General features: G+C 40.6%; 1 protein-coding gene across 1 annotated transcript in view; it reads left to right on the top strand.

Moving 5' to 3' along the window:
• The window catches only part of Cog4 (component of oligomeric golgi complex 4), a 33960-nt gene that overhangs the window by 833 nt on the left and 6946 nt on the right, over positions 1 to 26181 (top strand). Inside the window, exons 2-12 of the mRNA XM_051201374.1 lie at positions 1653 to 1735; positions 3343 to 3457; positions 4108 to 4282; positions 5834 to 6027; positions 8138 to 8243; positions 8737 to 8894; positions 10640 to 10698; positions 14070 to 14203; positions 18324 to 18442; positions 18906 to 19072; positions 20241 to 20406. Coding sequence (XP_051057331.1) covers positions 1653 to 1735; positions 3343 to 3457; positions 4108 to 4282; positions 5834 to 6027; positions 8138 to 8243; positions 8737 to 8894; positions 10640 to 10698; positions 14070 to 14203; positions 18324 to 18442; positions 18906 to 19072; positions 20241 to 20406 — 1476 coding nt within the window. The remainder of the gene's footprint in view (positions 1 to 1652; positions 1736 to 3342; positions 3458 to 4107; positions 4283 to 5833; positions 6028 to 8137; positions 8244 to 8736; positions 8895 to 10639; positions 10699 to 14069; positions 14204 to 18323; positions 18443 to 18905; positions 19073 to 20240; positions 20407 to 26181) is intronic.

The following is a 26181-nucleotide window of genomic DNA, read 5'->3' as shown; positions in this document are numbered from 1 at the left end:
GTCATTTCATTTATTGTACCTTTGATGTATTGTCAAGTAACAGGTGTGGACAGAATTCTGATTCCTTTCGATTGATAGCATGTTATCGATCTTTACCTTTACTTTTCCATGGCAACCTGATGCTGTCAGTTTATTTTTCAATGTGGTTGGATTCCTTGTTAGTCAGATGTAAACGATCTAAAAGTTTGGCAGCTGTTTTTCCCAGTGAACTTTTTTCTTTTAGAAAGCCCACCTGGCTTGCAACTATCTATGTAGATCATTACTGTCTTTGAATATTTTCAAATTGCATCAACTCTAGCAGTTTCTTATATTTTCTCAGCAAGCAGTGTTTTAAAGTTCAAGGCCTTGGCTTAACATTCCTAACTTTATATTCATTGAATCAATTAATACATTGGGGGAATTTTTGAGATCTTATACAGGTAATAATGTTAGCTAGTAATTATCTCCTCTGTATACTAAGTACACAGGAAGAAAAGACTTTTTTTTTTTTAATAGTATCGCCTCTATAAAAATTTCATTTGTTTAGCTACTACATTTTAGTTTTTTTCTTTTTAAAATTTATGTGTGTCATAAGCAAGTATGTCATAGCACAGGTGTAGAAGTCAGAGGACAGTTTTCAGAATTGATCTCTCCTTCTACCATGTGAACCCTGAGGATCTAATTCCAGTCATTGGACTTGGTGGCAAGATTCATCTCTCCAATCTGTTTTGATTTTAAGACAGCATCTCAAGTAGCTCATACAGGCCTCAAACTGACTGTCTCCTGAGTGCTAGGATAACAAAGATGCATCATCACACATCTGGATTAGCCACTAAATTTTAAAGCCCATTTGTGTGAAACACTCTACAAATAGTATTGAATAAACATTTATCTGTTACCGTTGTATTAGTCATCTGCTAGATGGAATAAGATATACTTGAAACAGTGTGATGGGTGCATGCCTATATTCTTAACACTCTGGAAGACAGGACAAGAGCTCAAGGTCATCCTGTGTTTCAGGACAAATGAGAGACCACCCCGAGTTACATGAAACTATATCAAAACAAACATAAGAAAGATTACATAGCCAATTATTTAGTTCAGTACAACAAACCAAAGCAATATTGATGTCCAAAGGGACTACAGTCAGAAGAATAAAATTTGAAATGAAATTCACCTTTTTGCTAGGTTGAGTTAGATAACTTTGTTTTGGGTCTGTTTGTTGTTTTGAGACAGGGTTTCTCTATGTAGTCCTGGCTGTCTGGGAACTCGATATGTATACAAGCCTGGCTTCAAACTCACAGATATCCAATTGCTTCTTCATCCCAATGCTGGCATTAAAGATGTGTGCCATTATACCTGGCTAAATTAGATAACTCCTAAAGTTCCTTTTACCTGGGGCTAGGGATAGAGTTTAGTATTTTAATACTTGTCTGGCATGTACCAGGTCATAAATTTAATCCCCAGTAATTTAAAAAGGAAATTCCTAGCTAGGCATGGAATTTCTTTAATCCCAGCACTCAAGAGGTAGAGGCAGGCAGATCTCTTGAGGCTCTCCTGGTCTACAGATCAATTTCAGGATGGTCAGGGCTGCCCAAAGAAACCCTGCTTCAAAAAGAAAAGAAAAAAAAATTCTTTGTACCAACTGAGATAAGACATTTGTTGTGTTTCAGAAAGTGGTAGAGAAAGAACTGGATGCTCTTTTGGAACAACAAAACACCATTGAAAGTAAGATGGTCACTCTCCACAGGATGGGGTAAGTGTGTATCACAGCAAAATTGTACATTCCAATGAGAAGCACTGGATAAAATTAGTTTTCCTAACCAAATAATAGTCCAGACTTTTAGGAGGGTAAGGAGGGAGAAGCTTGCTGCAAGTTCAAGGCCAGCCTGGGCTGCAGAATGAGACCCTGTCTCCAGAAAGGAAAAAAAGGATTTCTTTTTTGTAACTTTGTTTTATGAACTGACAGGCATTTGAAATGGAAAGGAACAATAATTGAAAGTGATACACACTTTGGTAGTTATCAAAAAATCCTTGAAACGCCGAATCATGGTTCAGATCTGTAATCAACCATTAGAGGTGGAGGTAGAATTATCAGGAGTTCAAGGCAGCTTGAGCCACATGAGACCCAAAAAAGAACAAAAAAATCTTGGCTTTAGACTACAGTCAGGCATGATGCTACACAACTTTAATCCCTAATACTTAGGAGGTAGGGGCCGGTGGTTCAGGGCCAACTTCAGCTACATAGTGAGCTATGAGGCTAATCTAGGCTATGTAAAACCTTCTCAAAAAGCAAAACACAAATTACCTCCTTGATCCACATGGAATCTTATTAGACATGCAAATTTTGGCCAGGCAGTGGTGGCACATGCTTTTAGTTCCAGCACTTGGTAGGCAGAGACAAGTATCTCTGAGTTCAGTGCCAACCTGGACTACAAAGTGAATGCAGGACAACCAGGGCTACACAGAGAAATCATGTCTCAAGAAAGAGAGAGAGAGGAAGACAAATTCTGAAACCCTTACCCTAAACTTCCTGAATTACAGACTCTGTTGGTGGGGTCCAGAAATGTGTATTTTAAAGTCTCCCAGGAGATTCTGATTTGCAGTTCAAGTTTAAAAACTACTGTTTTTAGCCTGTTGGTGGCGGGTGCACACTTTTAGTCCCAGCCCTGTGACAGTAGAGGCAGGGGAATCTCTGAGTTCAAGGACAGCCTGATCTACAGCGTGAGTTCCAGAATAGCCAGGGCTAAACAGAGAAAACCTGTCTCAAAGCCCCCCTCCCAAAAAAAGAACTACTAATTTATCAATTTTGCTCAACATTGTGGTATATGCCTATATAATCTAAGTGTTCAGGAAGCTGAAGCAGGAAGATCTCAGTTTGAGGCCAGTTTGAAACTCTGATTCAAAAAGGGGTAGGGGACAAGGGTATTAAATACCTGCAATTCTAACACTTAGAAGGTAAAAACAGGAAGATGAGTTCAAGGCTCTCTTTTGCTTACATAGTGAGTTTAAGGTCATCCAAGCCTACCTACATTAGACCTCATTATCAAAGCAAACAAAGAGAAAGAGTTGGGGGCATGGCTTAAGGATAGAGCATTTTCCTAACTGCCCAATGCCCTGGGTTCAATCTCCAATGTCTGTCAGTCAGTCTGTCTGTCTGTCTCTCTCTCTCTCTCACACACACACACACACAGAGAGAGAGAGAGAGAGAGAGAGAGAGAGAGAGAGAGAGAGAGAGAGAGTTGTGAAATAAGAAAAAGAAGTGAGACCAGAAGATAGTCTCCATCTAGGAGGAAAAAACAAACAAATACCTATTCCCTCTGCCTCTGTGGATAAATGTGCTTTGACAATGTCTGTCTCTAGTCCCAACCTGCAGTTGATTGAGGGAGATGCAGAGCAACTGGCTGGAATGATCACGTTTACTTGCAACCTAGCTGAGAATGTGTCCAGCAAAGTCCGTCAACTTGACTTGGCCAAGGTAATTCCACTGAGTTTTTGATGTTTGGACTCATAGAAGAGAGGGAAGAAGTTACATTAGAAACTAGAAAAGAACTATCCAGTAAAAATGCTATAGAAAATACCAGAATCAGACGAGATAACATGAAAACTCTAGACCATTAGCTCTTATGCATATAAAAATAAAAATCCTCAATAAAAAGCAAATCCAACAACATATAAAAAAGATTATCTACAGAGACCAGTAGGATTTGTCCTAGGAATGCAAAGGTGGTTTAACAGCTGAAAATCGAGTGATCTAGAAGGAGTGGAGATGGAGCTTACTAGAGTACTTGCCTAGCATGCACTGAAGCCCTAGATTAGATTCTAGCACAGCAATGTTATGTTTCTGATATTATATACAACTTGATTCATTTATAAAGTTAAAACAAATATGGACTGTTCTCATCCATTTTTCTATTTAAATGAATTAACCAAATTAATTAAATCATGACATCTGTTAGTGTCTTGATTATTATCATAACAGTCTATAAGTGGTTATGGTCATTTTTTTTTAGTTTGCCACTGAAAGGGGCTGACAGTTAACTAGATTCTGCTCCTAAATCTCTCTACACTCTGAAGAGTGTTTTGAAGAAATAGGACATTGTCTTTAAGCACAAGGAATTTTTGCAGAACCGGCTCTATCAGGCCATTCAGAGAGCTGATGACATCTTGGACCTGAAGTTTTGCATGGATGGAGTTCAGACTGCTTTGAGGAATGAAGATTATGAGCAGGCTGCGGCCCACATTCATCGTTATTTGTGCCTAGACAAATCAGTCATTGAGCTCAGCCGACAAGGCAAAGAGGGTCAGTATCCTTGACTGTTGATTATTGTTTGGTTAAAACATGTGGTCTAAACTAAGCAAACTCAATAAAAAAAAAAAAAAAGTGTGTGTTTCTGGGTATGGTAGTTTAAGTCTATAGTGCAGCACTTGGGAAGCTGGGGTAGGAGATCCCATGAGTTCTAGGCCAACCTGGGCTACAGAGTAAAACCCATATCTCTAAAAACAAACAAAAGACAAATTTTAGAAAGGCATGTGCTATTAGGACGTTTCTTTATCTGGTAGTATGATGTAAATTCTGTACCATCCTGGAACAGATATTATTCCCCTTTGGTAGATATCCTAGTTGCTATCTTTGCCAACTTGACATAAGCTAGAGTTAGCTGGGAAGAACCTCAATGGAGAAAGTGCCTACATTAGATTGTCTATAGGCGAGTCTGTGGGGCATTGGGCTTAATTAGTGATTGATGGAAAAGGGCCCAGCTCACTGTAGGTGGTGCCACATCTGGGCCAGAGGTCTGTGAGACCAAGACAGTAAGCAACATGGCCTTCAGTTCCTGCCCTGAGTTCCTGTCTTGGCTTACCCACTGAAAGACTGTTAGTTATAAACCAAAGAACCAGTACTCCCAACCCAAGTTGTTTTTGATCATGGTATTTTACCATAACAATAGAAACCCTAACTGAGACAATGGAAAAGGAAACTGATCTTGTATCTTCTGAGTCTCTGGTTAGTATATTATTTACACTTAACCATATTGTTTACTTGAATTCTTGGACTGTAAAAAATAGTGTAGTTGGTAAAGTATTTGCCTCACAAGTATGAAGACTTAGGTTTTATTCCCAGAACCTATGCATGATGGCATATCCCTGCAATCTTGTGCTAGGAGGCAGAGAGAGGCTTCTGTAGCTCACTGGCTATCTAGTGTAGTATAGGTGGTGAGCTCCAGGCCAATGAAGAGACTTTCCCTCAAAGGAAATGAACTGTATTCTTAGGGATAACACCCAAGCTTGTCTTCTGCCCTACACATACATGCACTAAAAAAAATTCTTCATGTAGTATTAGTCACTCCATCTCATAGAATACTCACTCTCCTATATTTTATATGCTCTTCTTTAGGATAGGCCATAGACTACTTCCAGTATTTTGCAATACTCTTCATACTTCTGCTTCTGTCTCTTAGCTTATTATAATCCTTTTTCCTGGAATGTGTGTCCCTCTTACTAAGATATCAAAGTTCTGTTCAGGTTTAAGAGATGATACATTCCTTTTCTAGAAAGTCTTTTTAATTCTCTCACCCAGAAAGGTAACTTTTAGGCACATTTCTTATGACTTTTATCATAAATGCAATTGTATTATGTATTTTAGGACACAGATTTTGTCTTTACTTGATTGTAATTTTCATGGCAATATAATCATGGCAGATTCATCTTTCAGTCATCCACATTGCTAGTCTAGTATCTTGTACACAGTCAGTATTTAAACATATTTGTCATGTGAATAGTGATGCACAAAGTGGCATGGACCCAATATAGCGCCATTATTTACATTGGTCTTCATTTTCTCTCCATTGAGCAGGAAGCATTATTGATGCCAACCTGAAATTGCTGCAGGAAGCTGAGCAGCGTCTTAAAGCCATAGTAGCCGAGAAGTTTGCTATGGCTACCAAAGAAGGTGATTTGCCCCAGGTGGAGCGATTCTTCAAGATATTCCCACTGTTAGGTCTACATGAGGATGGGCTAAGCAAGTTCTCGGAATACCTTTGCAAACAGGTATGGGCACTGTATTAGTCAGGGTTCTCTAAAGTCACAGAACTTACGGAATGAATTTCTCTCTGTGTAAAGGGGATTTGTTAGAATGGCTGAAGTCCAACTAATCCAACAATGACTGGCTGTAAACAGAAAATCTAAGAATCTAGTGGTTGCTCAGTTCCACAGGCTGGGTGTTTCAGCTGGTCTTCTGCACATGCTGGAATCCTGTACATGCTGGCATCCCAAAGTAGGCTCCAGTGCCAGTAAAGGAAGGATGTGCTATCAAGGAGAGGATAAGCAGGGAAAGAGCAAAACCATATATATAGTCTTCAGCAGAAGGTATAGCCCAGGTTAAAGGAGGCCTCACCAGCTTCAAGGTTAAGGTTGAATGTCTTTGGGCCTCAAGACTGAGTTAATGACCTGTGTCTTCCAACCTTAAAACCCAGAGCAAAGATGTGAGTTTTCCTGTCTCAAAATAAGGATCAAAGATGTATGTCTTCCAACCTCAAAGGCCCAGACTAGAAGTGGATTCACCCACATCAAACTGATCAGAAAAGCTCTCACAGATGTGACCTCCATTTCTGGATTGTAGTTCATTTCTGGTTGTAGTCAAGTTCACAACCAAGAATAGCTATCACAGGCAGTAATTATTTAGTAGGATGATAGTATAGTTCTTTGCCTACAGAGTAAGACACTAGAAAAATCAAGTTTTTGTTTGTTTAATTCTTCGTACATAGTATAAGAGAAGAACCTAGGACTTCATGCATACTATGCAATCACTGTATCACTAAGCTATGTCTCCAGCCCTCACTAGCCTCACTCTAACTCATAAAAGCCTTAAACTTGAGATTCTTCAACTTCAGATTCACAAGTTGCTGGGTTTGTCAACAACAGTCCAGGCTGACAAGTTCAGTTTTGTTCTTTGAGGCAGGGTTCTGCTTTGTGGCTCTGATTGGCTGAGAATTTGCTGGGTAGACCAGGCTAGCATTGAGATATCAATGCAGTCCTGCCTCTGCCTCCCTAAGAGTGCTGGAATTAACAAATTCACTTTCTGTAGATACTTGTTTTCTATTGTAATTCTGCTTTTACTGTAATCTGGAAGAATTAGATACATGCATTTATTTGGCACATTTTAAAAAATCTCCTATTGTTCTCTAGGCATGTTATCCTCTGCTACATAATAGATCATGAGATTTTATCTTTTTTTTAAAAAGTTAATTATCAAAGATGCACAGAAACAGAATCAACAAACATGCAGAGTTGCTGAGTCTTTTTAACCATTTCTCAGTATATCCTTCCTGTATCCAAGAATTCTCTATAGTGGAGCACTACTCTCCTGTTAAGAAAAACAACACCAGGATGGACATGGTTACTCACTCCTTAATCTCAGTACTTGGGACGCCGAGGCAAGTGAATCTCTGTGAGTTTGTAGACCATCCTGGTCTACATAGTGAGTTCCGGGACAACCAGGGTTATATAGAGACCCTGTGTCGAGAGAGAGATGAGACCATTGCACATATACTAGTTTATTTTATATTATAGCAGTGGTTCTAAACCTTCCTAATGTTTTGCTGACCCCCAACTATAAAATTATTTTATTGCTACTTCATAACTATAATTTTAGTACTGTTACCAATTGTAATATAACTATTTTTGGAGATAGAGGTTTGCCAAAGGGGCTGCAGCTCACAGGTGGTTTGTTAAAGAAATAGGGTATAGCCGGGCATTGGTGATGCAGCCTTTAATCCCAGCATTCAGGAAGCAGAGGCAGGTGGATCTCTGTGAGTTCAAGGCCAGCCTGGTCTACAGAGCTAGTTCCAGGACAGGCTCCAAAGCAATACAGAGAAACAGAGCAATACAAAGCAATGTCTCAAAAAACAAAAAAAGAAAAAAAAAGAAAGCACTCAAGAGGCAGAAGTAGGCCAGACTCCAAAGTTAAACAGAGAAACCCTGTATCCAAAAAAAAAGTTTAAGGTAATCACATTCTCAGTTTCCTTGATCTACTTGAGTACCCACAAAGAGGTTCTTTAATGCTGCCTCCAACCTCCAACCACCAAGGAAGCATGGTAGAAGAAAAGCTGACAGGAAGCTTTTTGGTCTGAGAAATATGTGTGGGTTTTTATGCTTTCAGGTGGCCAGTAAGGCTGAGGAGAACCTGCTCTTGGTGCTGGGGTCAGACATGAGTGACCGAAGAGCTGCGGTCATCTTTGCAGATACTCTCACTCTCCTTTTTGAAGGTGAGCCTCTTTTTCTGCTCTAGGGAGTCCAAAGACACTTTCTTCTGATGTCTGCATCCTTGCTTTTCCTTTCCCCCTACTCAGGTGTGTTTGGTCCAATCCAGTAGTTTTCTATGTTGATTTAGTGAATAAACAGTTTTCATATTAGTATCTGATTAGCTGATTGGAGTCTCTCCAGAAATTGTAACCTCCCTAGCCCTCAAACTTTATCTAAAGACCCAAACTTTATCTAAAAAATTAAATTTAACCTAAAAAAAATTACTATAAGGAAGGTAATTCTATTCTAAAGATCCTGCTAGAGCAAACAGCTTTACTATGACTTCTCAAGTGCCTATTTGTATACCAACCATGGTTTATATTTAAACAAGGTTCTTAGCAAACCAAGCAATAGTGACATAGCTGAGAGGGATTGAGTTAGACCCAAGTTAACCTTTGATGGGGAAAGGAATTTATTTTATGGGAAATACATGTGGAATTAAACTCTCACTTCTAGGGATTGCCCGAATTGTGGAAACCCACCAACCCATAGTGGAGACTTATTATGGACCTGGGAGACTCTATACCCTGATCAAATATCTTCAAGTAGAATGTGACAGACAGGTGGAGCAGGTGGTGAACAAGTTCATCAAGCAGAGGGACTACCACCAGCAGGTGAGCACAGGAAACCACCTATAGTTAGAAAGCAGCTTTAGTCAGGGCACCCAGTAGAGTAAACTGGAAGAAATGAAAATAAAAAGTGCCTATAGATGGGCTAGAGAATTGGCTCAGTGGTTAAGAGTATTGCCTGTTCTTCCAGAGGTCCTGAGTTCAATTCCCAGCAACCACATGGTGGCTCACAACCACCTGTAACGAGATCTGGTGCTCTCCTCTGGCCTGCAGGCTTCCTTGCAGTCAGAACACAATATACATAATAAATAGATAAATTTTTTTTTTATTTTTTTAAGTGCCTAGAGGAGAAGGAAAGATGCTGATGGTATACTGTCCTGAACCTTGCCTATTACTACCTTAACACAACAGAAACAGGAGGAAGACCAAATTCTCTACCATTGAAGACACAACAGTGCCCTCTAGAGATGCAAAGAGGATTTTCTCTCATAGGATACCATTGAGTGTCAAATATTAATAATTTGTTTTAAATTTCACCTTAGTTCCTTATGGCTTCCCTTTTTCCAAAACTATTTTCCATATCTGTAAGCACAGGAAATAAAAGTAGCACATAGAAAGGGAATGGCCAGCTGGGCTTGGTGGTACATGGCTGTAATCCTAGCAGTTGGGAGGTGAAGCAGTGGGATCCTCATTTTTTTGAGGCTAGCCTGGACTACATAAGAGATCCAGACCAGCCTGAGTTATATGCTAAGTCACTGTCTCAAAAAACCAAAGGCTAGGTAGATTGGCTTATATCTATAAGCAAAACCCCAGATTAAGAGAATGTCACCAGGAGTTGGTGGTGCACGCCTTTAATCCCAGCACTTGGGAGGCAGAGACAGGCAGATCTCTGTGAGTTCAAGGCCAGCCTGATCTACAGAGCTAGTTCCAGGACAGGCTCCAAAGCTACAGAGAAATCCTGTCTCAGAACCTGGGGGGGAGGGGTGCATTAGCACTACTTTTATTTTTTTAAAGACTGCTTTTTGCCAGGCGGTGGTGGTGCAACAAAAAAGACTTATTGATGTATGTGTATCATGTACATGCCTAGTGCTCATGGAGGCCAGAAAAAGACACCAGATTCCTTGGAACTGAAGATACAGATGGTTGTTAGCCACCACATGGGTTCTGGGAACCAAATCCCAATCCTCTGCAAGAACAGCAAGTGCTCTTAACTGCTAAACCATCTCACCAGCCCCTAGCATTCCTTTTGTAATAATAACAAGGGCCAGAGAGATGGCTTAGTGGTTAAGAGCATTTGCTGCTCTTCTAAAGGACCTGAGTTTGATTCCAGCATTCCTGTGGTGGCTAACATTGATCTGTGACTCCAGTTCTAGAGGGTTTGAAGCCCTCTTTGGCCTCCACAGACAGTGTGTATTATACACAAAATAAAAATAATAAAAATTAAATAAATAGCCAGTCGGTAGTAATTCACACCTTTAATACTAGTACTTGAGAGGAGTCAGGTGGATCTCTGAGTTCATGGCCAATGTGGCCTACAAATTAAGTTTCAGAACAGCCAGGGCTACACAGAGAAACCCTGTCTCTGGATGGATGGATGAGTGATGGATGGATGGATAAGTGTAAACAGAAACAAGCAACAGTACATAAACTAAAAGCAAATCTTTGGCTAGAAAGTCAAACTCTAGCCTGAAAGAAAAGTAAGCCTAGTTAGCAACTTGAAGCTTAGCCTTATAGGCTAGAATGGCCAGTAGGAGACAGGAATACTGTTCTGATTTCTATTGTGTTTGCAGTTCCGGCTTGTCCAGAGTAACTTGATGAGAAATTCTACAACAGAAAAAATTGAGCCAAGGTAATAATCCTTCAGCCTGTAAGAGTTTTGATTACTATTTACATCCAATTTAAAGACTATTTTGTTAAAAATGGGGTTTACTTTTTAATTTTTATTTTTGTGGGTTTTGATTTTTGGTTTGATATTTTGTTTGTTTGTTTGTTTTTGTTTTTTTTTTGTTTTGTTTTAATAATCCTTCAGCCTGTAAGAGTTTTGATTACTATTTACATCCAATTTAAAGACTATTTTGTTAAAAATGGGGTTTACTTTTTAATTTTTATTTTTGTGGGTTTTGATTTTTGGTTTGATATTTTGTTTGTTTGTTTGTTTGTTTGTTTTTTTTTGTTTGTTTTGTTTTTGTTTTTCAAGACAGGATTTCTCTGAATTGCTTTGGAGCCTGTCCTGGAACTACCTCTGTAGATGAGGCTGGCCTCAAACTCACAGAGATCTGCCTGCCTCTGCCTCCCAAGTGCTGCCATCAACGCCCCACTTGTGTTGTTTTTTGAGATAAGGTCTCTATATGTACTGTCCTGGAACTCTACATGTAGACCAGGCTAACCTTGAATTCATAGAGATCCACCTGCCTCTGCCTCCCAAGTGCTGGGATTGGAGACTTGTGCCACCATGTCAACATTGATCTTATTATATTTTTGTTTTATGTGTATTGGTGTTTTGCCTGTATGTATGTCTGTGTGAGGGTATTAGATCCCCTGGAACTGGAGTTACAGTTGTGGACTGCCATGTAGGTGCTGGGACTTGAACTTGGGTCCTCTGGAAGAACAGATAGACTCATGACAATCCACCTGCCTCAGTCTTCCAAGTGCTGAGATTACAAACAAACATGAGCCATCAATTTCCAACTCTATCAATTTTTCCTAATAGAATATACCATACAAAAATATCTATATAACACGTGTAGTTAATAAAAATAATAGACCACTGGCTGAGGATATCTCAGCTGGTGAGAGTGCTTACCTGGTATGCACAAAGCCCAGCACCACATAAAAATAAGCATGATGTGTAACATGATAAATAAAAGACTGATATTAGACTGAAGATTAGAAAAGCAAAGTAGCGGGCCAGTAGCTCTTACCACTACCTCAGGCTGAATAGGCTGATCCAGGCTCTACCAAACCTCACAATGCTGCCTCTCCTCAGTGTGGCTGGAGAATGAATGTCTGATATTGACCCTGTTCCTGTCTTAAATACCTCTCATGAGTCCTGAGATTAAAGGTGTGAGCTCTAAGTCCCTTTTAGACTGATTCACTCTCATGAATACCTGAGTGGCCTTGGATTCACAGAGATCTACCTCTTAATCCTGACTCCCAAGGATTAAAGGGGTATACCACCAACTCCTAGATTCTGACTGCTGGGTTAAAGGTATGTACCTGGCTTCTATAGCATGTAGCTGACTTTGCTTTCTGAATCCTCAGGCAAGCTTTAATAAATCATAAATAATATATTACCACAATGATGATATAATACTAGCATCCCAGAAGGTACAGGCAGGAGGATCAGAAATTCAAGGTCATAGTCAGCTACTAAGTAAATTCAAGGCTAGCCTGCACTACATGAGACTGTATTTCAAAAACAAAATTAGGGACTGGAGAGATGGCGTAATGGTTAAGAGCATCTACTACTCTTCCAGCAGATCCAAATTTGGTTTCCAGCACCCAGATCAGTGGCTCACAGTTACCTGTAATTCCAGCTCCAGGAAATCCAGCATCTTTGAAATCAGTGGGCAGCTACACCTACTCAGATACACATACACACATCATTAATTTTTTTTTTTTTTAATTAGAGAGCTGGAGATTGCTCACCAGTGAAGAACACTAGCTATTCTTCCATTTGTCAGTTTACAACTATCTCTAACTCCAGTTCTAGGGGTTCCAACACCCTCTTTGCCCTCTGCAGGCACCGAATTCTCTTGTTGAGTAGACGTACATGCACATAAAATAAAAGAAACTTTTTTAAATGTTTTTAATTTAAAAAATTAAATACAAATAATTTTTACTGTGTACGTATTATATACCAGATACTGGTACCTATGCTAGCTAGGTGACCAAAGCCAGATGTAATTCCTTTCTTATGGCACTATAGTCTATCAAAATAATTTGCTTTATATTTCTGTGATAAACACCAATATCCAAAAGCAACTTGCAGTGGGGAAGGTATTAGCTTACTTTTTCCAATCACAATCCATCATCAAGGGAAGCCAACACAAAAACTCAAGCAGGCAGGAACTGATAGCAGAGACTATGGGATGCTACTTACTGTCATGTTCTTCATGGCTTGCTAATTTTTCTTTGTTATACATTCCAGGACCACCTCCCAGAGATAGCACCTCCTGCCCAGGGTTCTGGGCCGTTCCACACTAGTCATTAATCAAGAAAATGCCTATAGACCAATCCTATGAAAGCATTTTCTCATTTGAGGTTCAGTCTTACCAGAAGACTCTAAGTCATGTTAAATTGATTTTAAAAAACTAACCAGGAGCTGGGCAGTGGTAGTTTATGCTTTTAATCCCAGCACTCAGGAAGCAGTGGTAATTTATGCCTTTAATCCCAGCACTCAGGAAACAGTGGTAATTTATGCCTTTAATCCCAGCACTCAGGACAACCAGGGCTACACAGAGAAACCCTGTGATAAAAAACCAAAACAAACAACCCAACCAGCAGAATAATAATAGCTAACACATACATTATGTTCATTGTATGCTAGGCATTGCTATAATCCCTTAACAAATATTAAACCACTTGCTTCAATGTATGTTAACCTCTACACTACTGGCATTTTGGCTGGATAGTTTTGGAGGTTTTTGTTTTGTTTTTTGTAGTTTTTCAAGACAGAGTTTCTCTGTGTAACTTTGGAACCTGACCTGGCACTTACTCTGTAGACCAGGCTGGCCTTGAACTCATGGAGATCTACAGATCTCTGCCTCCCAAGTACTGGGATTAGAGGCTTGTACCACCACCACCTGGCTTGGTTCTTTGTTTTGTTTTGCTTTGTTTTTCAGAAACTGTCCTGTACACTGTGAGATAGATAGCAGCATCCCTATCTCTATCCACTGTAGTCCTCTAGGGGGGAGCAAAATCAGTAGTAAATCACTGATTTAATTTATAAGTACCTCTCCAGGTGATCCCAGTAGATGAGTTGGAGACAGTCTCTGTTGCCACTGTTAGGAGTGTACAGAGTGAGTTCCAGGACAGCCAGGGCTATAGAGAGATGCTGTGCTTAAAAAAAGAAAAGAAAAGAAAAAGAAAATGTGGTTGATAGCTGTCTCTGTAACAAACAAGGCAGCGCAGCCATCAGGCAGAACTACCCTTAGGTACCTGGGTTAGGAGGAGGGAATCTGAATAGAGTATTCTTACTCCCTGTGTTCTTTGTCTCAGGGAGCTGGACCCCATCCTGACGGAGGTCACCCTGATGAATGCTAGAAGTGAGCTGTACTTACGCTTCCTCAGGAAGAGGATCAGTGCAGATTTTGAGGTGGGGGACTCCATGGCTTCAGAAGATGTAAAGCAAGGTAAAACCTATTTCTCATTTTGGATGGGAGGACTGACATAAAGCTGTTGCCCATGTTTTTTCATAGCCAAATCACAGGGCTCTTAATAAGGAAACCACTGAGTCTCTGGATAACTGACCTTTAGTAGAAATGTTTACTGTTTTAGAATAGGGCTGGGATTTTGAGGCTTCTAAACACTTCACAGAAAGGCAAGGAAAATTGATGTCCATTAATTTGTTACACTTTTCTCTATGCCAGCTCTCATTTATAGTTAGACTTAGAAAGCATGTGCATGTAAATGTCTAAATAGTACAAAAGAGCTGTTTACACTAGTGAACTTTTAGAAATGACAAATGTGCTGAAAATGGATTGTAGCCACTGTTGCACAATTATAGTTGCTAAAGATCATTGGATTGTACACATACAATGGTGAATTCTATGGACTAGAAGTTACATCTTAGGAAACTTAGTATATAGTAAAAACAGGACATGGAAGTACACACCTCTAGTTCCAGCACTGACTTATGTAGCAAAAACCTTTATCAAAAAAAGAAAAAATAACCGGGCATGATGGTACACCTTTAATTGCAGCACTGGAGGGGGAGGGGGGAACAGAGGCAGGCGGATCTTTGAGCTTGAGGCCCTATCTCAAAAGAGGGATGGGAGGGTATATGATACAGAAAAGGTCTTCCACCCTATCCTGGTCTTCCAGTTCTACCACTCACAATTTTTAAAGAGAAAGACGGCATTGAAAAAAACAGCGAGTGCTGTAAGAAGGCCCAGTAGTTAAGAGCAATGGCTGTTCCTGCAGAGGATGGGGTTCTGTTCCCAGCATCCACATGGAAGCTCACAACTGCCTCTAACTCAGTTTCAGGGAAGCCAGCACCCTCTTCCTGTGTCTGTGGGCACCAGGTACATTCATGGTGCACAAACAAACTTGTAGGCAAAATACATACACATAAAATAATAAAAGTAGAAAGTTTTAAAGAACATTTCTGGCCCAAAATAGAAGAATTTTTAAAAAGATGGTCCAATTTTATTTGTGTATAAACTTTTCAGGTTTTCTTGGGTTTTTTGCTGATGGGGGAAGGGCAGGTTTTGTGTGTTTTTTTTTTTTTTTTTTTTTTTTTTTTTTTTTGTTTTTTTGTTTTTGTTTTTGTTTTTTCTTTTAAGAAAGGGTTTCTTTGTGTAACTTTGGTTATCCTAAAAGGCTGGGCAAGCCTTGAACTCACAAAGATCTGCCTGCATCTGTCTCAAAAACAACAACAACAACATAAAGTACATCGTCTTGTGTACTATTTCCAGGGGAGAAATGGGAAGAAATCAGCAGAAACTGACATATAATAGGACAAAGTCAGAGGGAAGCTAGTCAAACTTTTGCACTAGGGGAACACAGGAATACCTCAAGGACATTACAGACTGAGTACACCGTGATCTTGAAACTGATAGCTATAGCCCCATAAAATGGGGAGAGTTGAGTTCTCAGGATCCAAAGCCACAGCTCCCCCAAGGCCCAGGCCCTAGGCCATTATAAGCTCTGCCAAGCATTTTCCTGGTTTTGAACATCAGGGCCTCAGGGAATATCTCCCAAGGCCAAGCAAATTGCTAGTTTTAGAGAAGGTGCTATGTTCCTTCTACATGCATTAGAGCCTCAGAGAAAGCTTTGGATCAGCCCAGCCCTCAAACACTTGACTAAGACAGAAGTACCACCACAGGTACTAGCCAGGGTTACATAGCAAGACTTCATTAGAGGGGTATGGGGATGGAGTGTCCTGCCTTGCTCCCCCCCCCTTTTGCACATGTGTCTGTATTCACATGTCTATGGATGCATGTGGTGGATGCACATGCATGTATGTTCATATGTGGGTAAAGGCCCAAAGTTCATATAGAGTATCTTCAGTTGTTGTCCACCTTACATATTAAAGCAGTATCTCTTGCTGAGCCCTACTTTGGCTAGCCAGTTTGTTCTCAGGATTCCCTGTTTCTGTCTCTCAGCATTGGGTTTACAAGCAGGCTGCCAACTCCCCTGACTTGGTTTTGGTTTTGGTTTGAGACAGTTCTCACTCTGAAACCCTGGTTGGCCTGGAATTTACAGAGATCTCCTTGCTGCTTTTGCTTCCCGAGTGCTGCAATTCAATGTATGTGCCATAATGCCTGATGCCTTCCCCTGACTTTTTATCATGGCTGCTGGATATCTGAATTCTGGTCCTATGCTTGTACAGCAAGCTTTTTACCCACTGAGTCAGTTCCCCAGCTGTGCCATAGCTTTTGACTACCCTATGGGACAGCATAGTTACAAATCATGTCCTGGGCTGGCAAAATGGCTGGACCGTGAAAGTGCTTGTTGTGCAAGCTTCATGACCTGAGTTCAGTCCCTAGAACCTCTGACAGGAAGAGATGTCTCCCTAAAATTTGTTCTCTGACCTCCACAAGAACACTATGACATGCATGGCCCACACTCTCACACATTATTCATACACAACAAACACAGTAAAAATAAAAAAAATTAAATTTTCAGCATCATAGATATGCCTGCTAAACAACTAGACAGTGCTGATATAGAGGATAATATGCTTTATATCTAATATATTTTGGTCTTTGCCCTGGAAACATGCATCTTTTGGCTTCTGTGTAATCTTGGGAGAACTACTAGAAAGGATTAAATTATTTGTACAGAATTGTTCACTGTTGGAGAAGTGGGTCACAGGTTAAGACTCTGGAACTCTTACAGGACCTGAGATCTGTTCCTAGTACCCATTTGAATCCTCACAATCATCTGTAACTCTAGTACCAGGGAAAGGTGTCCTTTTCTGGTCTCCATGAGTACCAGGCTTGAAGACAGTGCATTTACATGCAGGCAAAACACCCATACACATAAAGTAAAAGTAAATCTATTTTTAAATAATGTTCGCTATTAGCTTCAACTATTATGATTTCCAGCTGTGAAAGAAAAATTCAGAAATAACCCACTTGTTAGCCAAGGTGTTGGCACACACCTTTAATTCCAGTACTCAGGAGGCTGAGGCAGGCAGATCTCTGAGTTCAAGGCCAGCCTTGTCTACAAAGCAAGTTCCGGGATAGCCAGGGCTACACAGAGAAACCCTGTCTCAAAAAAAAACAAGAAAGGAAGGAATGAAAGAAGGAAGGAATGAAAATGAGAAAAAAAGGAAAGAAAGGAAGAAAGAAAATAAAAGCCTGGGTATCTAAAAATAGAGTTAGGGCTGTACATAATGCCACACACCTCTAACCTCAGCACTCAGGAGGCAGAGGCAGATAGAGTTCAGTGAATTCAAGACAAATTGGTTCAAGATATACCAAGACACAATCTCAGAAAATAAATAAATGAAATTAAAATTATATAAATTATCTGACAAAATGTCCAGGAATGCTGAATATAGTGGTCTGTAATCCCAGGACGTGGGAGGAGGCTGAGGCAGGAGAATTACAAGTAAGTAATCTGGGACAGTGGTAGAGTATGTCTAGCATGTATGAGCCCCTGGGTTCCATCCTAGTATACCAAGAAAAAAAGAATAATAACTGAGGGGCTGGAGAGATTGTTCAGAGAGTAAGAGTGCTTAATGCTCTTCCAGAGGTTCAGAGTTTGATTTCTAAGGCTCGAGTTGAGCAATCCACAACCATCTGGAACTCTAGCTCCATGGGATGCCCCCTTCTAGCCTCTGAAGACAAATGCACATAAACATACATCTTTATTTTTGGTTGTGAGCATAGCCTTTAACAGCTGAGCCATCTCTCAGCCCCACATACATACATCTTTAAAAAATAATTAAGATAAAGAAAAAATAAATATGTAGAAAAGTATTACCTACACTGATTTTTTGTTGTTGTTGTTGTTGTTTTGTTTTGTTTTGTTTTTTGAGACAGAGTTTCCCTGGGTAGTCTTGGCTGGCCTAGAATTTGCTCTGTAGACCAGGCTGGCCTGGAACTCACAGAGATCCCCCTGCCTCTGCCTCCCAAGTGCTGAGATCAAAGGCCTGAGCCACCACAGTGTAAACTGTGATTTTAATCATGGAAAATACAAATCTGTTTGGATCAGAAACTAGAAGGGAACTTGAAAAATGAAAAACATTGCTGTTTCCCTTGGGGGAAAAAAGTGAATGTTCCTTTCTTGGCTGTCCCCTAGAGCACCAGAAGTGCCTGGACAAACTCCTCAATAACTGCCTATTGAGCTGTACCATGCAGGAGCTAATTGGCTTCTATATTACCATGGAGGAGTACTTCATGAGGGAGACTGTCAATAAGGTAGGACATTAGGATACATCTCTTACAAATGGGGCTCTCTGTCCAAGAAGCCAGGCTAAATGAAATGACTGAAACAGTCCAGCTTTGAGCATGCTTTTCAGTGCAGCCTGGGTAGTACTGTTATGTGTAAGAGGACATCTCTGGAGTTGTCATGCTCTTCACATTAACAGCTGGGTCTTTCCCAGAGATTACCAAAGAACAGCTCAACTCCTCATGGAGCCTGCTTGTTCCCTGCCTCCCTGAAGGTATATGGAGTAGGGTCTCTCCTATGTCTGACATCCCAGGTAATGGATATCACCAAGGCAAAGGCCCCAAGTACTAAGTTTTCTAATGTAATGATCTTTAGGAAGTGAGGTGTTTTGTTGTTGTTTTGTCAGGTATAGAAAAGGGTACAGAGACTGGATTAGTATAAACAGAACTATCTAGAACCGGGATACTCACTGAGGACTTTGCCTCCTGTTAGGCTGTGGCTCTGGATACCTATGAGAAAGGCCAGTTAACATCCAGCATGGTGGATGATGTCTTCTACATTGTTAAAAAGTGCATTGGGCGAGCTCTGTCCAGCTCTAGCATCGATTGTCTCTGTGCCATGATCAATCTTGCCACCAGAGAGCTGGAAGCTGACTTCAGGTACTGTTGACTTCCTTTCTGCTTTTGAGGCATAAAAGTTCTTTTTGTATTTGATTCCTCAGTATCATTTGCTTCTTTTCTTTTTTCACTATGGGTCAAATTCAGTTCTATACAAGTTAAAACTAGCTGGGCATGTTGGTACATGGCACATGCCTTTAATCCCAGAACTTGGGAGGCAGAGGCAGGCAGATATCTGAGTTTGAGGCCATCTGGTCTACAGAATTAGTTGTGAAATAGCCAGAAATCAGAGAAACCCTGTCTGGGGGAGAGAGAGAGAAAAAAAAAAAAAAAAAATATATATATATATATATATATATATATATATATATATATATATCCTGTTTCTAAACATCCTTAGTTTGGTTGCCCATCAGCTTTAAATGCCTAACTTAATTCACTAAACGATTTGAAGGTGTCATTACCCTCAGACCCAAAAGAAAAGCATATGGTTTAGATAAAAAAAAAAAAAAAAAAAGGAGTTATAAACGCATAGTTTCCATTTCTATATTCCAGGCACTATACCAAACAGCCCCTGTCACCCTAATATTTTTTGGTTTTTCGGGCTATACTAGAACTTGGCTCTGTAGATTGGGCTGGCTTTGAACTCATCAGAGATTCACATGCCTATGCCTCCTAAGTGCTAAGATTAAAGGCATACTCCACTATGCCCAGTTCACCCCCCCCCAATATTTAATTATAGAAAAACCTTGATGTTGGGCAGATAAGATGGCTCAGCAGATAAAGATACTTGATGCTAAGCCTGATGACCTGAGGTTACTTTCTAGAGTCCACATAGTAGAAGAGAAACCAACTCCTGCAAATGGTTCCCTCACATCCACAAATGAATAATACTTAAATTAAAAAAAAAAAAAAAAACTGGTATGGGAACCGTGCCTAGAGAGATTGTATTCTTTGTCATGAGTCACATACCTAAGAGATAGAATAGAAAACCTATAGGATGGACTTAACTCAAAATGTTTCTCAGCTCCTACATGGTACTGCTTTCCACTGAGCTCTACCACAGCGATACTGTCAGGACCAGCATAGACAGTGTAGCTGCTGAAGAAGAGTGGGTCGCCCCAGAAGAGCAGGGTGGGCGGTGCTGTGCTGTTGCTGTCCTGTAGGCCAGGTTGAACCCTGACTCTGCACATGACACTCTGCCCCACAGAGATGTCCTGTGTAATAAGCTGCGGATGGGTTTCCCAGCCACCACCTTACAAGACATCCAGCGTGGGGTGACGAGTGCTGTCAACATCATGCACAGCAGCCTCCAGCAGGGCAAGTTTGACACAAAAGGCATCGAAAGCACTGATGAAGCCAAGATGTCCTTCCTGGTAGGTGGCCATCAGCCTGGCAGCTGGGTCGGTTTTGTTTTTAAGGGTTATTATAGTTTTAAAATGGGTTTTATAGCCAAGGCTGATCTCGAACTTGCTATGTAGTAAAGGATGACCTTTGACTTTAGTCTTCCTGCTTCTGCCTGTGGAGTGCTGGGTATGGTACTCTCTAACAACCAAGCCACATTCCTGGCTCCCTTGAAAGGTTATACTACAGCCTCTTAGCCAAATTATAAAAAGCCTTGGGGTGATGACTTTCCCAGTAGAACTTAATAGAAAAGGAAAATATCTCTAAGTTCTGAGACCACTTCTTACCGAGAAAGCTGAGCTTCCTAGCATAATATGAATTTTTTGTTTGTTTGTTTGTTTTCTTTTCTTGTTTTGTCAAAAGCGTAGTTCCTCACTTCTCCTCAATATTCTTCCTAAGACTCCTCTGCCAAGCTGTTGAGGGGCTCTACAGTGCAATCATCCACCACAAAACCAACTCTAATATCTATGTCAGGCTTCTATACTGCTTTTCTGAGGAGAGAATGGCCCACAGTCTAGATGGATGCCAGCCCTTTATGAGTTCCAAGACTGCTTTTCTCTTCTTTCTTTTTTTTTTTTTTTTTAGGAGGATTTCATTTCTTTCTTTCTTTTTTTTTTTTTTTAGGAGGATTCCATTTCTTTCTTTCTTTCTTTTTTTTTTTTTTTTAAGAGTTCTTTTTTTTAAATTTATTTTATATAACAAAGTCCATTTAAATGAAAACAAACATTTATAGACAATATTTGGGAATTTGGGCGTTGTTCTTTCCAAACTACTTCCTGCTGGTAAAGGGTGCTGTCATGGGGGAGTCGAAGAAGATTCAGAAATCCTGGCTGTAGTCTGTAAGGCTGCTTTGTCCAGCTGTTTTGAATGTAGGATCACCTTGTACTCTGTTTCAGGTGGTCTGGCTTGATCAAACACATTAGTCTGGAAGGAATCCACATCTTTTCATTTTCTATGGAAACAAAAATAGAAATCCTTTTCCCCAGTAACTTGTCCTTCAACTTAAATTTTGGAGTCAAAGCATTTTTTTTTTATTTATTATTTTACATGTCGATCACAGTTCCCCCTCCCTCCCTCCCTTTTACCCTCTCTGCCCTCTCACATGCACTCTAACCACCCTCCCCTCCCATCCCCCCCACCCCAATTCCACATGTAGGGGAATGCCATTCAGTTGGGGTCATGTAGATCTGACAGGTCATGTGAAGTAGGGACTAGGGCTTCTCTCCTGTCTCTAGATTAAGGCAGTTATCCCTCCATGGGGGATGTGTTTGCAAAGTCCTTTTGTGCACCAGGGATACATCCTGACTCCACTGTCCAAGACTGCTTTTCTAATAACTTCCTCTTTGGAACATGCCTGTAATTTCAGCACTTAGGAAGCTGAGAAAGGGAAGCATAAAGTTTGGGTTATACTGGACTACTATCCAGCCTATTTCAAAGAGCCACACAAACAAGAGATAATGAAGTGGTGAGTCCTGCCATTGTATGATAACAGGGAAAGAGACGCCTGAGAGGATAAAGGATTTGTACAGGGTAGCAGCCAGTTTGTAACATACCAAAGAACACAAAAGGGAATGAGTTCATGATCAGGTTTCTCTGACACATGCTGACTTGACATGAATGGGAATAGCACTGTTATAGGTCCATTGTGTTCCATTTTCCACATCACTAGACTTGAATTGATGCCTGAGGTCTGGAGACTGAAGGAAACATCCAAAGCTGAGCTTTCAGTCAACAGTCCACAGATGGATTGGATGCAAAACAATGTATCCATGCAGTTCTTAGTTTTCGGCTTCTATCAGATTCAGATGCCTTGCCTAAAACTTGCTGCCTTATCCTGTACAGGTAAATCACACTAACTAGTTCCAAGACAGATCCAACATGGTTATTTTAGCTTCCCTGTCCTCTTTCTGACGTTGAATAATTTTTCCCTTGAGACAGCTATAGTAGTTCACACCTTTAATCCCCATACTCAGGAGGCAAAAATAGAGGCAAACAGATCTCTGTGAGTTTGAGGCCAGCCTGGTCTGCATAGTTTCAGGCCAGCCAAGTTTACTTTATCTCAAAAAAGCAAATAGAAAAAAATATTTTCTCTTGTATGAGTTCTATCTATCTGGGATGTCATGAGTGTTGTCCAAAAAGAGGATCAACCTAGACTTGGTATATACATTTATAATCCCAGCACTTGGGAGGTAGAAGCAGGAGAATGAGTTGAAAGACAGCCCTGTTTGTTTACAAAGTTCAAAGTCAGCCTGGTATACATGAGACTTTGAGTTTGCTTTTTGTTGTTTTTAGTTTTTCGAGAAAGGGTTTATCTGTAGCCCTAGCAATCCTGGAACTCTGTAGAATAGGCTGGCATCAAACTCTCACAGATCTGTCTGCCTCTGTGCTGGGACTAAAGGCATGTACTACCACACCTGGCTGAAACTTTGTCTTAAAAAAAAAAAAAAGGCTGGGCATAGTGATACCAGCCTGTAATACTTGAGCACTGTAACCTCTAGGCCAGCTATAGCTCATCGTGAAACCCTATCTCAAACAAACAAACAAAGGATCCTTGGGACCCATGTAAAGGAGGAAAGAGAGCATCTTCCACAAATGTCCTGTGACTACCACACTTGTGCCGTATCACATGCACCACACATACACACACACACACACACACACACACACACACACACACACACAAAGTAATAATTTTTTTAGCTAAAAAGGGAGCTCTAAGTAGTGTTTACTTATGAAATGTGTTACCTTTTGAGAACTTTGCCAAAAATGCCCAGCAAGCACCATCATACTATGATGAACTTACATTTGTCTTGCTTACATTCTATCTTTTTTTTTCACAGAACTTTTATTCATATTTTTCATTTCTGGGCTCAGAAGCATTCACTGGCTTCTTGGGACCTGCCACACCAGAAATACATGTCTTTGAGTAGGTATCTGTTTACTTAGGTTTTTTTTCCCCCTGAGATGGGGTTTCTTAGAACATGTTCTATAGATCAGGCTGGCCTCAAACTCAGAGATCTGCCTGCCCAGAATTAAAGGTGTGTACCATCACTGCCTGGCTTGTTTTGCTTGGTTTTTGTTTTACAGTGCTGGAAAATTGAACCTAAGCATTCACACTTGCCTATCAAAGCACTCTGGCAACTAAGATATGTCTCCCTGTGCTTGTTTTGAGCTGAAGTCTCACCAACTTACTCAGGCTTGCCTAGTTGCTCTATAGCCCAGGCAGGCCTTGAATGTATACCTGTCCTTCCCCGGCCTTTGAATCACTGGATTACTGGCACAGGCCACAAGTCTGGTTGGTCTGTTGTTTCAGACCTCCTAAATACTTTTTTAGAACTTTTCCACCACTTGATTTCTCATATCCCCAAGGCTGCCAGTGAGTGCCTTTTCTCTCATTCATTGCTCTGTGAGAACTTAGATAGTTTCATTGTTAGAAAACCCACATGATAAGGCAAAAAGAAAGGGTGCTAAATGCTTGATGACAGATTTCTAGTTTTCCCAGTTCCAAACACTTAAAATGTCATCTCTCCCACCACAAAGCCTGTTTTGACGTTTTGGTTGTGAACCTAGCCGCTAATGGCTGAACCATTTCTCCAGCCCCACAAAACCTATTTTGTATGACACTTTGATTCATTTGGCTGTCAAAATGAATTCCCCAACTCTACTGACATCCCATTTGCCATGAGTAAGGGATAAACCCAGTGAATCCATGTTTACAAAGATTGTTAGTCCAAGGGAAACTCTAAAAGTTAATACCATTTGAACACATATCCATTTTCTCTTATGACATTTATTCTTGGTGCCCTTAAATGCCTAGGAAACACTTAGGTTGTGACCTTTATCCCTAAGCCATCATACAGTACAGTTATTCCTCTGGAAATATTCAGTGTTAGCAGGCCTGTGTTATGGCCTCAGTTACCTTACCCAACCCCATTCAGAGTGGCCTAAGCAGCAGTATGATTCGTGAGTATTGACTGCATGATGCCAACAAGCGAGCACTCAAACACAGCAGGCCCCCCAGTCCAAACAAACCCTCTGGATCTGGGGTTCTCCCTAAAACCTTTAAGTCCTCACTCATGGCTCCTTCCTGCCCTGTCCGCATAGGCTATGCCACCCACTAAATAGTCAGAGGCAGTAAGATTCTCCTAAATATTTTAATCCTAACACTGGTAGCCTCTATATCAGTATTCCCAGACCATAGCTGTGCTTTTATGGAATTCACCTGCTCTAAAATATCCTGCCAGAAGCTGGGCATGGCGGCACACATCTGTAATATCAGGAGGTAGAGGCAGAATCCAGAGTTTAAGGCCAGCTTCATCTACATAGCAAGTTTGAGAACAGGGTAGGCTAAATGAAATCCTCTTAAAATTGGGGTGGTGCTGCTGGAGAACTGGCTTATCCATTAAGGGCATTTGCTGAGGATTTCGTTTTTAACTTTTTTTATATTTATTCATTTTATATGTATGAGTGTTTTGTGTGTGGTATATGTGTGTACACCGTGCATGCCTTTTCTGACATAGGTCAGAAAAGAATGTCAAGTCCTCTATAACTGGATGACATTATGAATGGTTGTGTGCTACCATGTGGGTTCTAGGAACCAAACCTGGGTCCTCTACAAGAGTAACAAATGCTCTCTTAACTACTGCGCCATCTCTCCAGGCCCCACACTTGCTGTTCTTATGGGAAAAGATTCTATTCCCAGCATCAGCATGGATCTGTAACTCCAGTTCCAGGGTTCCAATGTCTGCCCTCTTCTGGTCTCCATATCATATATGCAAGCAAAATATTTAAAAAAAAAAATTCCTGCCAAGCATGGTGGCATAGGCCTGCAATTCTAGAACTTGGAGACTAGAGGCAGGATGTAATCCTTGCTCTAGAGGGAGTTTGAGACCAACCTGGACTACATGAGACTGAATCAAGGGGGAAGAGGAGACTGGGATATACCTTACTCAGTGTGGCCTGTGTTTGATTCTCGGTACCACAGGTGGGAAGAAAAGGAATAAGATGGTGAGCCAAAGAGAGACTGACACAGTGGTGGAGTGTACTCATCAGTTAGAATGAATAGACCATTCATATGCATTCAGTAGAGCATTCAGTTCAACCATTATCTTCACCATGGAGCCTTCCTTGACTACCTCAAACCTAAGATGCTTTATTTCCTCTAGATGGTCATATTACCTTACCACTTTTGTTTCCATACTGCCTTTTTTTTTTTTTTTTTTTTTTTTTTTTTTTTTAAGGCAGGGTTTCATATATCCCAGGTAAGCCTCAGTTCACTATGTATGTAGCCAAGAGTGACTTTGAATTTTTGATCTTTCTGCCTTCACCTCCTGAGTACTGAAGTTATAGGTGAGCCCTATTTTATCTGGTTTAGGCAGTGCTAGGAATCAAAGCCAGGACTTTATGTATGTTCTGTAAACAGCCTATCAACTGAGCCATATCACCTTTACTGCTTTTTTTTAAAATGATTTATTTATCTGTGTGTATATGTGTATCCATGAGAGATTAAATGCACGTGGGAAAGGAGAGTATGCATGCCTTGTCATTCAGAGTCCAAAAGAAGATTTTGGAGCGCTTGAAGCTGTAGTTCTAGGCATTTGTAGGTAATGGCATATAAACTCCAGCCCTCACGATTGTACAATGAGGGTTCTTATCTGACGAGCTGTCTCTCCGGTCCCCATACCACTTTTTATGGTTGCTCTTTCTACGCCTGCTCTCAGGGACAGGTGCGTCATTAAGCTCGTAGC

Source organism: Phodopus roborovskii, unplaced genomic scaffold (assembly GCF_943737965.1).
Source record: "Phodopus roborovskii unplaced genomic scaffold, PHOROB, whole genome shotgun sequence".
NCBI classification, from domain to species: Eukaryota; Metazoa; Chordata; class Mammalia; order Rodentia; family Cricetidae; genus Phodopus; species Phodopus roborovskii.
Note: the sequence above shows the minus strand (reverse complement) of the source record. Positions and strands in the feature narration are given on the sequence as shown.